This window comes from Nothoprocta perdicaria, unplaced genomic scaffold, assembly GCF_003342845.1.
Source record: "Nothoprocta perdicaria isolate Ctin4 unplaced genomic scaffold, notPer1 scaffold_49, whole genome shotgun sequence".
NCBI classification, from domain to species: Eukaryota; Metazoa; Chordata; class Aves; order Tinamiformes; family Tinamidae; genus Nothoprocta; species Nothoprocta perdicaria.
In genome coordinates this window covers 3,520,558-3,537,669 of record NW_020455743.1, presented here as the reverse complement: position 1 = coordinate 3,537,669, position 17,112 = coordinate 3,520,558, and the positions used below count along the sequence as shown (strand labels likewise).

The 17,112-nt window shown below is 39.0% G+C and overlaps 1 protein-coding gene across 1 annotated transcript in view; it reads right to left on the bottom strand.

Annotated features, from left to right (window-relative positions):
- Window positions 1–16,525, bottom strand: part of PRRG1 (proline rich and Gla domain 1) — a 60,689-nt gene extending 44,164 nt beyond the window's left edge. Inside the window, exon 1 of the mRNA XM_026047311.1 lies at window positions 16,378–16,525. Within this exon, the coding sequence (XP_025903096.1) occupies window positions 16,378–16,525 (148 nt within the window). The remainder of the gene's footprint in view (window positions 1–16,377) is intronic.
- Window positions 16,526–17,112: the final 587 nt, after the last annotated feature.

Here is a 17,112-nt window from a genome sequence, read left to right as displayed (position 1 = left end):
AATGTGATTCCCTAGCTTTATTTAAAAAAAAAAAAGAAAAATAAAGTTGACTATAGTTGAAAATCAAGGAAAATAGCATTGTGCCAATACCAGATAGGGGAGAATTTCAATTTAAGCACACAGTTTCGCATAATTTTGAGGCTTTGGAATATAAGGTCTTATAATAGCCTCTATGGCCTATGTAGAGTAGACTTTATTCCTGCTGCTTTTGTTTCAGCGAATCCCAGAACATGCAAAGAATTACCCACTTGTCTATCAGTCCCGAATATTCAAAGGATAGTGGGAAATTTTCAGTTAGAATGCAACTCTCCAGAAATTTAGACATCCCTACAGTCTTCTACAGGCAGGTATGAGTTCACTCTTGTCACATTCTGTCAACCAGAAGCCATGCTGATGTGTAGAAGACATACTCTATTTGGGGTTATTAGCTTTGCCCCTTGACTATACATTGGCATAGCTTCTAGCTTAGAGATGAGCTGTGTTCAGTCTCTCTAGATCACATCTCTGCCTGCAGAACCTGAGTAGAGGTGCCCATGGGAAAGGAGTTTATGAAGTACTGCCTTGCCTTGTACATAAGGGAGATGGCTGAGACGGTGCGTGTAGTGTGAACTGCCAGCTTGATTATAACTGTGAGATTTCTGTTTGTCAGCTTAGAGAAAAGGAGCTGCAATCATAAATGCATGCTGTGCAAATGTTACTATATTATCTCATTGTAATGGTTTCTATTTTGTTACTACACAGCACTGTTTTGCACAATGCACAGTAACTGGATTATCTGGCAGAGTGAAGATCTGCCATGGGACAGCTATGTCCTGTTAAATTCCACAAACTAAATAACTCACAGTAGCTTTCAGGCCATGTATTATTTATTATCAATCATACAGATTCCCTCATCTGTTTCACAGATTTGACCTCCACCGTGCGGTTTTGCCAGCAGAGTTATTTCAGGTGCAAGTGTGAAAATAATCACACTCCCTTGCTGATAGAGCTGTGCTGCAGGAGAGAGCTTTTGTTGCTTTGATTAATGTTGCATGGGAAGGAAACAACCAAGTGACAGAAAGTTTTCCATCAACAAATGCACCCACCATCTTTCAGTAGGCTGCTTTGCCAGAATGGCTGTGTTCAAACTGTGGTATCAACAGAGGCTCTGTCAGTGAGAAGAGCCCACAGAGACAAACATTCTTTAAAAGGCAGCCAAAATGGAGCCCACGTGTAAAAGGAAGACAAAGTATTTTTGGCTTATTATGCATTACAGAGAGGGTTAAACATTCTGAGAAATACTGACCCTGTTGAACTCAATAGCAAAAGCCATGTTGAGTAGGCACAGAACAAGTGGCACAATTCCGACCAAAATTTATTTTTCTTTGGTTCTTGTAGTCTATTTCTTCACTAGTAGGACTAATTTGTTTCTTTGCTCACATTACACGTATTTTTATTCCCCTCCAAGACTCCCATTATTTAATTCTTTTATCTATTGACCTATAATATTTAGTCTTTGTTTCTGTTTATTGAAATGCCGATGCACTCTCATTCCCTTTTGTTGCTTTATTAGTATATGGCAACACTGTCTTCTCAAGATAATGGAAATCATTAGAACAAGAAAAATATCTGTGGGGAACTGTGAATTAATCGCCTTATCCTTCAGGAGTTATTTCTAATGGAAGGAGATCTCTTATGCTGAAGGGTGTGAGGGAGAAGATGAATCCAGAAAAATAAAACAATCATCTGAAAAAGGATATCATTATGAGCTGTGAACAGCAAGATAAGAGTCTGAACAGAGTAGAGGTGTGCAATCTATTTTGCAGGAATGTTTTGCAGAATTCAGTGGTTCCTCACTGCAGCCTATTGCAATATACTGAAATGCTGAAACGTCCATGTTAAAATTCATTCCCTGAGATGTGTAGGTAGTTCCTGTTTTCTTCCTTGTACAAAATATTACTGCTCAAGTCAGTGTTCAAGTCCCTCAGCAAGTCACAGAATACTTTTAATGCTGGCTGAAAGTCTTGGGGCTAATCTTTAAAATGAATAAAGAACCAACATCCAACTACAGTAAAAGCAAATTTCAGTCTATGAACTTCCGAGACTGCTGATCTCCTCTAGGGCAAAGCAGCTTGCAGATCAGAAGAGAAAACTGGGAGATTGGACAGCCTCAGGATCAAACACAAGTTTTCTTTCTCATGAAGCTTCCACACCTGCTTACAGTGCAACTTCTCTCCTGGTTAACCCAGTCCTCTTGTATTCAAAATAACACTAGCAATAAAAATACGCTGTCTTAAGGGCAGATTGTACATCACAAAATGATGTTTTTGACTGAGTTAGAAATAATGATAACTTTGTGACTTATATGAAATAAAAATGGTTCAGGTTTTTTTATTTGTTTTGTCTGTCAGTTTTATAACAATATAATACATCTGAATTACATTCAGATGATAAGTGGATAAGTTAACATTTTATATGCCCAGGTGCTTATGGAACTGGAGTAAGAAAAGTACAGTAGAATAATTCATCAGGTGATGGATGACTAGGACTGAACACAGGAGTATTCAAAAGCCCCAGTTTTGAACATGCTTTTCTCCACTGACCAGTGGTCATTTATATACCTTACTGTAATTTATCTGTCATCTGTCATTTGGATAGTGTCCTTGAAATTTTTACATAGCTATTGTCAAGGATCATTGACTGGGAAAAAGAGTAAACTTCATATCTGCACAATAATTCATTAGAGAGGCAATTATTCAAAACTTATGTAGTAATTTATTTCTTCTTAGAGGTGTCAAAAATGGGTCTTTTGAAATTAGAAAAAATATCATTTGGATTTTGTCTGAAGAAATTGTTAAAAACAAGCAAAAGTGATATATAAATTCAAAGGTTACTCAGTTGCAAAGGTAGATGGGCATTACTTGTTATAGGCATTCTGTAGACATAGTTAAGATCATAAAAGTAAATGGCAACCAAAACAACTATTTTCCATTCTAAATGTCTTTTCAGGAAATTAAAGATGCATAATTAAACTAACACAACTATACTATGGTAACTCTCTATGTAGATGCATCTATACATCTATGTAGATACAGTATGAGAGCAGCTTTTTCTGGTCCAGCTGAAATCTGCTCTGAAAAAATTAATGCCAATACTAGAAAAAAAAAATCAACTCTGATAATGAAATAAAACTGTCCACATGTGAAATTATATTAAAGTCACTGTAGGACGTTAGCATCACAGTCTACCTTTTAAGGCCATAATTTTCCATGTGAACAAGCCATCACTGTAATCTTCTGTCAAATGCCAGTTGCATTAGCACAGTCTAAGTTCAGTCTTGCATGAAGCTCCCATTCTAAAATAAATTCAGCTGTGTTTCAGGCTGTTCCCTGCATTTGTATTCTTCTCTGTTTCTGGGAAACTATGCTAAAAGCTGACCAGCCACATATTTGACTTACATTGCTGACATGTAAATTCTCTCAGAGCACATTTAGCACGCTTTTACAATGCTTTATTATTCTTCAAATGAAAGTGGGTATTTAGAAGTAGTTTGTCTAAAATAGTCTTCCCGATTGAAAAAAATATTGTTCTGTATATACAAGAGTGTTGTGTTGCTTAAACAAATATATGCTAAAAGTGTATTAATTCACCTGAGAAAGAAACGTTTATGGTGCCAGAGGGTCAGGCTGGTTTTAATGTGTTGATAAGGACATATCCTGGTTAAGGTAGGCGAATCTGCATGCACATTTTAGCAATAACACTATAAGTCTTGTTTTACTTTTGTGAAGACCTGAAAGATGTGTATTTCAGGTACAATCATGGAGGAAATGTTATCTTACACTTGCTGACACTCGCAACACCAGCAAACAGACTTGTTCATGCACACACCATATTCTTGATGTCACTGGAGGGTTGTGGCAGGAGGCAGCAGTGGTACCTCCACATGAGTACATGCAAATAATTCCACAGGGTTGGCAACACTTAATTTGTCGTCACGCTTTCAGAAGCGATGCTTGATCAACTCAAGCAAGATATCAGTGTCAGGAGACCTGTTATAAAAGAGCTCTCTGTATCTTTTGCTGCTCCAGCCACATATGAATCTCTGTGCTTTTAAACCAGTTCCTAGACTCTTGGGATACACACCTGGGATACCAGGAGGATGATTTTCAGTGCTGCCTTGGTGGGTCCCAGGGCTCAAATCCAGAATGTGAAGGGACTCTGAAGACCCTTTAACAAGTGCTTAGCTCAATATTGGATTTTTTTGTATTTTACGGGCAAAACGCATCTCCCCTGGGAAGAGCTAGGAAATGGCTTTTCTTTCTTCTCATGGCAGTGCCTCTGCTAGGCTCTCCTCTCCTAGCTTCACTTTTCCTTATCAAAGGCAAATTTAATTGCCCTTGGGCCTAGTCGCTCAGCGTGCCTCTCCAATGCAGCTCGGGGACTCGTGTGTGCTCAGACAAGCTTGTTTTCCTGTCACTCCAGTGTTACAAGGAGGACGTGCAGCCTCCAGAGGAATGTGGGCTGTGTCTGGCAGCGGCAGCTACTGATAACATCGTGTCTTGCCTGCTAGCCCAGCCCCGCCAGCGGTTGCCACCCTACTGCAAAGCTGGCAGCCTCAAGGGCTCTTTAGCACCTTTCTTTTGCAGCCTGTTTTAGCAGTGTTGTAATTCAAGTTTGCCTGCCTTGACACTTTAAAGATTTGCTCAGGAGGAGTGGAAGGATGAGCATATGGGCTCCCCTCGGCCAGCTCTTCTCTGAGGGAAATGGTCCCTGGCAGGTGGGAGCAGACAGCTCTGAGACGGATGAGTTGGAAGTGCTTTGGTAGGATTCATGAGAGCCCTTCTCTCAAAGCTCTCTGTGGAACCCACATGGATAAGGCAGCATAAGGTGCTTCTCCACAGGAAGAAGAATAAAGTTCCACCTTATGGAACACGACAAAACATCTTTATGGTGTAAAAACCAGTTCTGGGCTCCCCAGTACAAGAGGGATGTGGAGCTGCTGGAGAGAGTCCAGTGCAGGGCTACTAGGATGATCAGAGGCCTGGAACATCTGCCCTATGAGCAAAGGCTGAGAGAGCTGGGTCTGTTCAGCCTGGAGAAGAGGAGGCTGAGGGGGGACCTGATCAGTGTGTATAAATACCTCAAGGGAGGCAGTGAGGAGGAGGGGCCGGCCTCTTTTCAGTGGTGGGCAGCGATAGGACTAGAGGAAATGGCTTCAAACTGAAGCATCGGAAGTTCCACAGGAACTTAAGGAAGCATTTCTTCACTGTGAGGGTGACAAAGCACTGGAACAGGCTGCCCAGAGAGGTTGTGGAGTCTCCTTCTTTGGAGATCTTTAAAACCCGCTTGGATGCAGCCCTGTGCCCCGTGCTCTAGGGGACCCTGCGCGAGCAGGGGGGTGGGACTCGATGACCTCTGAGGTCCCTTCCAACCTTCGGCATTCTATGATTCTATGAAAAAGCACGCTGTAGCTCATGGTGCAAATGGCAGGAAAAGGCCTTGTGGAGGCTGGGGCTAAGTGATGAAGGTTAGAACTGAGTTTGTGAATAATGAAAGCCGTATGTAAGACCACAAGAAAAAATGGAATAACCTGGTTTATTTTAAAGGTACAGAGTTCTAAGTAATTCTGCAGTGCTTCAGATGTGAATGTAGCTTTGGCCGTTTCATAGTTTCAAATAATTTATTTTCCCTTAATTACATAATTTACTAAAACTTATAAGGGAGTGATAAAGTTAATCTCATTTTTTACTGATTGAATTGAAGAGGTGAAAGCAATCTCCAGTTACTGCAGCAAAGCACCAGGATCTATTTAGAGAAATAAATTGATTTAGATGCCATAAAAAGTGGCAGCACCAAGTTGAAACATTACTCATACTGTTAAATAATTTAGCTAGCCATTTCTATCTCACTTGAGTATATCTGACGTGCTGCACTTCAGTCCTGCCTTTTAGGATTTAATTTGCAGGCTTTTGATCTCTCTGAGATGACTGCCTCCCATGAAATTCAAAGGAGTAACTTTGAAATGCGCAATGATGTGCCTCAAAAAACTTTCTGTTTCTTTTTTTCCTGCTAGCTTCAGATGCAAAAGGACAAGACATCTCAGAAGTTAAAGCATTGTTTTAGTCACAGCAATATTATTCCGGGCAGCTCTTCCACCTTCCGGAAAGGCCATTGTTTCTCTGAGCAAAATTTCCTGCAGTTCAGAAGATCTCTCATAGCAAACATTTGGGGCAATTTCTGTGAAAAAGCTTCACTTGAGAGCCAGAGCCCATCACTTACCCAATGTCTGTTTACATGAGGTAACTCATCTTAATCATGATGTAAGTGAAAGCCCCTGTCCGATCCCATATAGTCAGGGGGAGATGTTTAATTCCTTATTCAGATGCTATTTTGAACTCCAATGTGACAGTTAAAGATGAATGGATAATCTCTGTACTGGAAGTAGATGGTTATCATTGGGACCAGTGCCCTTATTATATTCATCATGAACAAAAACCAGACAGTCATACTCAGGCTTATATATTTGTATTCTTTCTTGTATATGCTTCAAACATCAAATTAATTTCCAAAGTTGAGAAAAAATATGAGGTAAACTGTGTTAGGAAGAAAAGCAAAACAAAACAAGAAACACTGAATTTGTAAATTAAATACATTACTAGACTGATTCTTTAACCAAGTAAGAAAACAGTGTTGTTTGACCATCTATTTTTGTTCAGTGGTAAGTGGAGGGGAAAAAAAAAGGAAAAATCAAGGAAGAAATTAAAGGAAAGAAAAGCTAAAATATTAGTGAGTGAAAATTACAAATTATGAAAATAGTATGTCAATAAAGGGAGAGAAAGATATCAGAGGAAATGTGATTAGAAAGTCTGAGGACAAACAGAATACCTTCTCAAGGGTATTAGGAAAAATATAAAATCTAATTGATATTTCTACATGGAAATAGAGATTGTTGAAGAGCAAAAGGAAAAAGTGTTTAATCAATATATGCTCTTGTCTTTCATTTGTAAAGGAGCGGAGGACTCCAGTTATACCACATGAAAATGGAAAAAAATACCTTCCAGCTTGCCAAAATGAGAGGAACCCCACTAACTCTACCCATGCCAAAGAGAAGTGTCGGCCCTGTGCTTGTCAATGCAGTCAGTGCTAGTTCCTCTCCACTCACTGCAATGCTTCCAGAGCGGGGTTTATTCCATTCTTAGTTCCCAGGACTGTAGCATCTAAATTGCAGTCAGGCCTCAGGGGTGGGGAACAAGGCCAGATGTGCTTATTATATTTCCCCTGAATGACAATAGAGTAAAACTTGCCTTTACAGCAGTAGAGGCCACCAGAACAGTCAGTTCCGCAAGCGCTGCCTTGCTCTGAAGCAAAGGGGCCTGCACGGCTCATGGTGGATGTTGCAATTGCAGAAAGGTAGAGTTCAAAAAGGGCTCCACCTTGTGCACTTAGGCTTAGCTAGGGGCAGCTTGAAAGGCTCTGCACGTGGCCAACTTCTGTGACCCACCCTGGCTAAACAGTGACTGGACTGGGTGTCCCACAGAAGCTGCCTTTTTATTTTTAGCAGTCACCAGACTAATAGTTGTTGATAGCATAGACTGTTTGCTCAGAGAGAGCTTATCATCTCTTAAAATATTATATCCTGATCGTGTTTTCCAGTGGCTTCCTGATAGTCTCTGCAGATTGCAGTGCTTTTTTGTTCTAGAATCAGTGACTCATCACAGAGGCATTCTTGGTTTAGGGTTCCTGAAAATTCCCAGCACTGTTTAGAATATAGGTATGTATGTACACAATGCTTTTTCACCCACATTATTAATATCCTTGTATTTATGGCAATGTTACTGGTACATGGTCAGATTTACTTGATTCTCTTCAGGCTGCAGCAGTTCTCACATCCTTGATGGTAACCCGTTCAAGTCTTAATTGCTTTGTAAGTGCAGCTGGTCAAACTGTTCCCTCCCCAGTCTGCATATAACCACAAGCCCCTTAAGAAACATGGATGCTCCTCATAATGTATTTATTTTTTGGTGCCTTGTTGAAAATAGGTTTGATATAACATAGATATGTGGTTACATATACAGTAGATTACAATTCTAGTACATAATGATATCATCACCTGCATGGTTAGTGATTGAGTGACGGGTGAAATATTACGTGTAGCAGATCAGATAATTTTGATATTTTAGGACTGTAATGTAGCCTGTCTGACCAAAAATTACTAGATACTGTCTTAATCTCTGTTGCCTATATTGTGATTCTTGCTGACTATATTCAATTTTCTTCTTGTTTTGTTGAGACTCTGTCTTTGATTGATTTACTACGAATTCATAACTAAAGGATTTTTTTCCATGACTTCCATTCAGTTCCTGCTGTTCCTGGTAAAGTAGAACTTGTCAGCCACCGGAGGTCAACGTGCTATTTTCAGGCATTTTAATTGTAGAAGGATGTTTGATTGCATAGCCCAAACCTGCAGCTAGCGAACACAAAACTTCTTGTAAAGTGTATTTGTCAACTTCAAAATGTGATCTTAGTCTGAAGAACACCAAAATACGCGCTTTCTTCTAGACATAAGAGGTTTTAATGTTGTAAAATTATGCTTAATGATAGGCAATCTTCTAATATACAGTTTAGGATGGTGGATCTTTCTATGCTTAGTTTGTTCATCTTTGCTTCTACTAATGCTTGAAAATACCATGTTTTAAAATCAGCACACCACACAGACCTGTTAATATTCCAATCAGATTTATCGGCTGTTTGTATAGCATTGAAACTAATGAGGATCTAACTTTTTAAAGGGGTAATAATTCTGCTTGGTTATGTACTAAAACCTGTGCTCTTTCAGTTCCCTATAGAAAGACTTTAATCACTTCACTGCCCAGCGGTGGTAATTCATTCCAAATGTATTCAAGTTCTGCACTATTCAGTGTTCCATTCATTACTCCTAAATTTCCTAATGAAGTACTTTAAGTACTACCTCTCTCTTTCACTTTCATATGCTTCCCAATCCATTGCTTAAACAGGCTTTACTCAGCATATGTTCCAGTAGAATAGTAAGGAAACATACTTAATGGAATACTTACTGAGTTAATTTGGGCCGTACATTTGAAAGACCTTCTGACTTTCCATAGCTTTACAAAGTTGGGCTTCTGAGGATTTAGATTTCCTACTGATTGTTGATATTTGCCCAAGAAAGGAAGTAATATGAGCAGATGAAGATGGTGTGTGAGCATAGGTAGGTCCAGTGTTGGTACAAAGCAGTGAGACTCAACATGTTCATGAATAACCCCATTTTGAGAAAGCTGAACATTATATGGGGTTATTACTGTGGACTGATGGCTGAGGTAGAGCAATGTGTGTCTAACCAGCTAGTATGGGTTATAATAAGGACATGTCAAAAAGGATTCCAGCTGCAGCATAAAACATCTTTTGGCCAGGGTACATGTCAATTATGTAGGATCCCTTCTGCTTCTGGAGGAAACCAGTAGTGTTTAGTTATTATTTACCCACTTAACCAAGGGGATGGAAGCTGCTATTGTGAAAAGACCTACCACACTGCAAGACAGTTACATAATGTATTTTATGAAAGGGGAATTTCCCAAGGAAGCCATGATGCAGAGCACATAATGAAAGCGTTATGCACGGACTTATGAATCCAACAAAAATACCACCTAGGAGGTCAACCCTGCTCAGGACAAAGGGACCCTTCCAGTGGAACAAGCAAGGAAGCTCTTACAAAATCAGTAAAAGATAAGAGTTAAAAGTAGTGGGCTAATATGATTATTAAAATTAACAAAGTTATCATATAAAGTCTAACTCAGTGTAACTTGAATGAAGAAGGTGAGACCCAGATGGTAAGCAATCCCTGGTGTGATATATAGAAAAAAATAAATTGCATTACTGCTCTAGCGTTTCTGGACAGAATGAAAGTTGAGTTCCCATATTTAAGAATTCCCAGACTAAGTTTTACATATCTGCTATAGAACGTGAAGTTTAACAAGTCTGGTTAACCCCATATGGAAGCCAAAGCTATTTATTATGCCTAATAACATTGGGGAAAGGTTTTTCTCTCCTATTTTTCTGAGAGGTGACTTGTGAGAGCACATGCCAGTCTACTTAAAGTTTGACACATTAGTGGCACGTGCTCTCAAAGACTTTCACTAAAATCTTGCTTTGAGGCAGTGTTACAATGATATCCTGTCCTGTTCTAGCACTCCTAGCCATCAAAGTTAAGGTCCAGTTAGCTAAATTGCAACTAGAGGCAAACCTTTTATTGGGTCCCACAGTTGCAATAGATGTAAAGCATACGTAAGAAAGATGGGGACTAACAGAGCTGTCATGTAATCTTATCATGTAATTTCTACAAAAAAAGGCAGTGCTCATATCAGAAATGCTGTTTTACTGAAGAAAATATTTATTACAGAACTGACATAGTTTGTCACCCTTTTATGGGAGGACATTTTAGGGTCTGGGTGTCCAAGGACAAGGAGTTTTGTTTAATTCAAGACCTTCCCACTGACAATTTTTGTAAACTTAGTCAGAAGCCGATGAACTTCTGCAACCACTGGAATAAAATCTTGTAAAAAATAAATAATCCTAATAGCACAGTATCTGCAAGAGCTGGCAACTTCTGTATCACTTCTTTATTTATTATGCGCTCTTCCCTCGTCTTCTGAAATAACACTGAAATATGTAACCTCTCTTTGAAAAAGCTGTACCTTTTTCCAGTTTACTTTAAATATTGAATGAGCTGTAGGGCTTCTTCCATATATCTTAGCTCTTGGGCTTGCTTATTTTCAAAAATTAATATACCATTAATATATGATACATTCCACAGCTTCCTCTTCCAAATTGTCTCAGGTTTTAATAACATGCAAATTACAAGTGGTGAGTGCATTAGGGAATCCCTGTGGCACTCAGGCTAAATAGCTTTGTTTTCCTTGGAAGGTAAAAGCAAACCTATACCACTGTAGTTCATTAAGGGGAGTGCAAGAATGACATTTGCAATATCCATTATCAGGAACTATTTCAGGCTTCCTAAAAATCACATTTTAACACTAAGTCACTCTTAGAGCAATTAGTTGGGCTGCTCATTTTCCTCATAATCCTAGCCAGCTGCTTTATTAAAGCACTGTTTGTTTTTTTTTTAGCTATCTCATTTAGTCATATCTTCTCTCCATTCTTCTATCTTTTTCCAAATATGATAAATATGATTGTGTTTTTGTTTTGTTTGCCAGCCCCTGCCCCTGCTTAAGGTACTTTGTAAGACTAGGCGAGCCTTTCTGCACTAGTTAGCAAATCTCTACTTTTTTTTTTTTAACTGTAGCCTCATCCTTGAATGAAAGATGATTTTTTTTTTGACATGCTGGGCCTGGGTTAGAATGTATTGTCAGCTGAATATTTTTTTTCCTCTTTCTTTATTCAGCTTATTAAACTCCCAAACTTCATGCCATTTTAATAATTTTTGCAGTCCTTTAGACAGCACTTACCAGCAGTCCCCCTCTGTTTCTCCAAGATCTATCAAATCCAAAGCCAACTTTAAGGCCTGACGAATGCCAGGCCCTTAAATACCCTCAGTTCAAATCCCCCATCATCAGGAACAGTCACTCCATCCTGCTGAGGCACAACCCTGATGCGCTTGCTCCCTAGCAGCTGCTTTCAAGCCACACACCTCTCATTTGCTTTTTGCTTTTGCCCGGGAGACAATTTGGATGCTACCGCACAACCTCTTGGGCCCATCTTGCAGAGTTATTGCCCATTTCTGGGTCAGCCTGTTCTGAATTAAACGCAGCCCTACGTCCCGCTGCTCTGGCTGCTCAAGCAGGCCTGTTTCAGCCCCTGTTGCCCTCACCTCAGCAGCCACTCCACACCAGTTCACCTACGGAGGTCCCTAACTCCTCTGCTCTTGCTCTAAACTGAGTGCTATCTCATTCCACTTTAACCACAATTTGCAATATATCTGTTTTTACTGCTAATTTATTTTTCAGTTTATTGTTTAGTTGATCTCTTTTGATGTCTCTTCTTATTTTACAGTATAATCCAAACAGTAGCCTGTGCCTCACTTAATTTCTGCTTTAACTTTTGCCCCCTCTTCTGGGAAGTGGCTGCTTTTTTCCTCACTAGAAATGTGGGGAATATCCACACTGGAAATCCCATGATACAGCTGCTGTCTGCAACCTGTCTGAAACTGCGTGTCATTCCCTCAGTTTATATTCTTCTGTTTCTTGCTGTTACTCTCAATTCTTCTTTGGCTTCAGTCCTGCTTTCAGCTTCCTTCCCTACACACCACCATGTCCAAAGTGCTCACCCAATGCCCCAAATCAATTCTCCACTTCGTGTTAATATTTTGCCTTTTTCTTCTTGTTCTGTATTTCCTAATTGTCCATAAAAAGCATCCTCTGTCTTTAGATAGAACTCTTGTGAAAACTATGATTCTAATTGGGAAGTAATTTTTCTATTCCACTCTTTCCATTACTGGACAGGTTACCAATCCACTGCATATTCACTAATTACCCACTGCATAACTTGTTTGGCTATCTGAATCTGGGCTGCAGTTGAAATGAGTGGAAAAATATCTCTTTCCCTTTAATGGCAATAGAGCAGTGATTTTTAGTATTGTTTCTGGCAAATGCCAGGTGTGCGTGAGACTACATATGGATAATTCTGGAGTTTAAAAGCATATTCAGATTTTATTAATATTCAGGAATGTTAGGAGAGAGGAGACGGTAACAGGAGGCTTGCTAGACAAACCTCAGTTCTTGGCAAAACATGGAAAAACGATAAAGATTCAATCGATAGAAAATTAAAAGAGAAGGATTATAATTAAACTTTGTAAATGTAATTTTATGAAAAAATGGGCTTTGTCAAGCAGATTTGATTTCTCTCTGACAATTATAGTGGATAAAGTACATAATAGACTTCAGTAAAGTATTTGATTTACTACACTTGACATGCTGATGAAACATTAGGGCTATGCAATATCAATAAAGTACATCATAAATGGATTAAGAGCTGGTGCACAGGTCTCAAAACCTACTTGTCAGCAGGGAGCTATTTCTGATGATGATGTTTTAGGAAAGTTCTCCAGAGATTAGTCCTAATTCTTAATCAGCTTCATTTTCATCAGCTCTGTGTTCTTCATATTTTTCAGTCTATTAGAAGAAATAAGTAAAAATAAAACCACTGGTCTTAACATTTGTGAATGGCGAAGGTTATGGGGGCTGTGTCAGTCAGAGCAATCTAGACTATAAGGGAGAAAGATGCAAGGACATACAATAAGGAATTAGACCATTTAGAGCATGCTTACAGGATAGAGTTTGTATTCTGGAAAACAACGAGAGGTTTTACTAGAGAGGCAACACAGTATGATTTGATATAGCAAAACTTTTGTGGAGCATAAAAACCAGAATCATAAGTGGGAAATATGGAGGTGATTTTAACTCTCTGGACACAACTCCCAGCTGTGATATCAACACTTTAAAAAAGAGAGTCGAAAGAACAAAGAAGAATCACAACATTGACTCACAAGAAAACCTTATACTACTGCAGGCATCTTCACTGCATAGCTAATGAATAATGTTATTAGACTTCTGCCCCTGAACACCACTCCTTCCACAGTGTATTTCTGTCAGTCAAGTTTGTCAGGTATCCTCAAATAAGAGCCACATTTCTGTGTGTATATATATATATAAATAATATATTTATACAGAATATATATATAATAATATATATACAGAATATAATAATATAATAATATAATAATATAATAATATAATAATATAATAATATAATAATACAATAATTTACTCTCTCTCTATATATAATATATATATTTTATATATATATATATATAAAAAATATATTCCTGACCTAGATAGACTGAAGGTCAGTTTCCTTTGGTCTTTTATTCGCCCACTTCTCAGGAACACACTACACCTCTACACCTCCGTCTCCCTGGACGAGCATTAAGAATTGTCTTGCCTTACAGCAACACAAAGAATCATGGAATATGCCTCCAGAACCTGTGAGCTGAGCACTGATGAAGACACCCAGCATCCATCGGAATTTTGCAACATGGTTATTAATGTTTGCCTCATTCTGTTGTTTATCAGAGCAGCCCAACTGCTAAAATACATCCTGAGAGGCTGAGAAAGTTCAGTTTGTTTAGCTTATCATAAGGTCATCTTAGAAGATGGCCTTATGAAGGGGTACAAGTGCGAAGGACAACAAAACCAAGCAATAAAGGACCCTTAGTGGAAATGAGCAAAACAACAACCTGTTCTTGGCTATGAAGGTGAAAAAAATATAAAATACAAATTGGGCACATTTTTTCTGTTGCTATTTCTTTTTAACAGTAAGGCTTACAAAGCAGAAGAACAACTCACCAAAGACAATGGGAAGGGTGCATTTCTTGATGTTAGAAAATTAGTAGTGGGTATCTCTTGGAGACACGGTTTACTCATGCTTGACATTAAAGCAGTAACATGCTAAATTCACACAGTACTGTTGCAATGCTGACATGATACCTTGCAATTAATCCAACACTGCTGAATGGATGAAAGATATTAGCAAAAATGAACATATGCATATATATTGCAATACTGCAATAATGTTGAATTATCAATTAAAGTGGTGATTTCATGATCACTGGCTGCCATTAAACTGTTTTTTGCAGTCATGCAATGTGTTTGTTTTGAACGGCTATACCAATTTGGTGTGTATGCAAGATCTAAGTGAAATAAAATTGAAACAAACTACAAGAGACAAATTTAAGAGCTGTGTCTTACCAATATAAAACACCAGTTTGTTTCCTAACTTCTAATTGTTGACAAGTCCATGGAATGAAATGTGCTTTCAGAAGCTGCACTGCTGACCTCATCCTATTCAAGCCAGATGCTGCTGCGTGTGTTTGCCCACGCTTTGAAAGTCCCAATAGTTGGCTTGCTGAAAAAGCAAAAAATATCTACAAATACAACAGGAAGAACAGAGTATGGGGAACACAGGCTGAGTATAGAGAAGAAGTATAGAGAGAAGAAAAGATTAAAAAGAAATGGGAAAAGCATGAATCAAAATGAAGTTGCTCTGGGTAGGATGTGACATGGAGTAGATCACAGAATGAACGAAAATCACTGACAAAATAATGATAATCGGAAAGAACAATAATAAGTGAACATAGGCTAGTGACTCAGACAAATAATAAGTCTTAAAGGAGAAAAAATAACTGGAAAAAGATGATTCAGAGCAGCTCAGAGTGACTTGCAGATGGACAGTTCTAAGCAGAGCATTTGTCAGAGAGTTGAGTTACAACTAAAAAAAGTCTTGAAAGTGTCCTACCGAGGGTGAGAGAATCAGATTTATTATGAAAACACATAAGGATAAGGAGAAGCAGGAGGAAAAACTCCTCCTGAGTGTTCACTGCTGTATCTTGCAACCACATTGTATGCCACAGCTTCTGACTGCTTCATAGGTAGTAACAGACTGGCCTGAAAAATTAAAGGCAACCCCTTTTTATTATTTTATGTGAGTCCATGCTTTTCTAAAATTGTCTCTTCTTCTCCTTTGAAGAACAGTAAGTTGAGATATCTGAGGGTTCTTTGTTTGCTTTTTGTTTGCAACATTTCCTTTCTAGTGAGTTACAAAAAGGCCTTTTGAAGCATGTGCTGAATTTAGTCATTCTGTTGCAAAATATGAACCCATGCTCTTTTCTCCAAAAAATGCTTACAGATTTTCAGTATCTATATTTTAGAAAGCAACATCTATTTTAGGATTCCCTTTCAGAATACAGGTGCCACCTTTTCTTTTTAAGTCACTGGAAAATCTTTGCTTTCACTAGCTCACAGTTGTGGGTTAGTCTAATCTATTAATCTAAACAGGAATTAGCTGGCTTTGGGGTGTTTCCTAGGAATAATAAAAGAACTGCAGTCTTCAGGAGAATGTTTTCAAAGAGTGTGTATGATGTCCCTCCTAAAAACGACTCATAGCAAGCAAAGATATGGAACAACTACAAAGGACTGCCTGCATCTGGAGTGACTACATAAATTATGTAATGTTTTGTATGTGTGTGCAGGCTACTAAGTCATGACAGAAAAGGCTGGCTGCCCTGCCCCCTATATTTGTGATGAAAGAGGCAAAGTGTTTATTCTATGCCTCTGCCTCTTTTAGCTGCACGTAGTAACATTTCTACAGTTTTACCTTTTATTGCTCTTTTAAATAGTGTTTCTGAAGTGGGCTGTCACTGCTGCTTCCCTCCTTTCGTCATCTCCCCAGCTAAGCAGCTACCCACCTATCCCTAGATCCCTGGCTCTTCTGGACCTTTGGCAAGGGCCTATATCCCAGCACTTCCCTTGCTGCCTGTCACCTCTCCACTACTCTGATGCCTCAGCTCTTTCCTTCCCTTTCTCCTATTACCTCTCTCCCACATGACACTGGAACAATGTGGTTCCACTGTCTCCAGCTCCGACGGTCTTGTTGTCAAGTATTTGTTCCCAAACACCAGCAGAGTGTCAATAGCTGGTTCCTTTGTCCAGGCTACGCCGTCATTCTTAACTTTTTCCATATTAGAAAAGCCCTCACTAATTTTAAGAAATCAAGGCAACTGTAGTGAACACAGAACTACATCCCAGCCTATTCTTCCATCTGTAACAAATGTACCATTATATAATCTTTATGCTTTGCTGTTTGCACCTAAGACTAATAAAGATTAACATATTGCCTTTGCCATTTCGTGTTTTGAACAATATGCACCTTTATTTTGCTATTTCGGTTTCCTAGTCTGATGTTTTATGTATGAATTTTTGGAGCACTGGGGATACTCATACCAAAATGGGCTGCTTCCTTCAAGGATAAGTTCTTGTTCAACTCCACAACTGGAGTTAAATCAGCAATTACATTTTGGTAATTGCAATTACTGGAGTACTGGAGTACTGTGTTCAGTTCTGGGCACCCCAGTATAGGAGGGACGTGGAGCTTCTGGAGAGGGTCCAGAGAAGRGCARCCRGGAWGATTAAGGGAATGGARCATCTCTCGTATGAAGAGAGGCTGAGCGAGCTGGGCCTGTTTTCTCTGGAGAAGAGACGGCTCAGAGGGGATATGATTAATATGTATAAGTTCAGGAAGGGAGAATGCAGGGAGGAAGGGGACAGG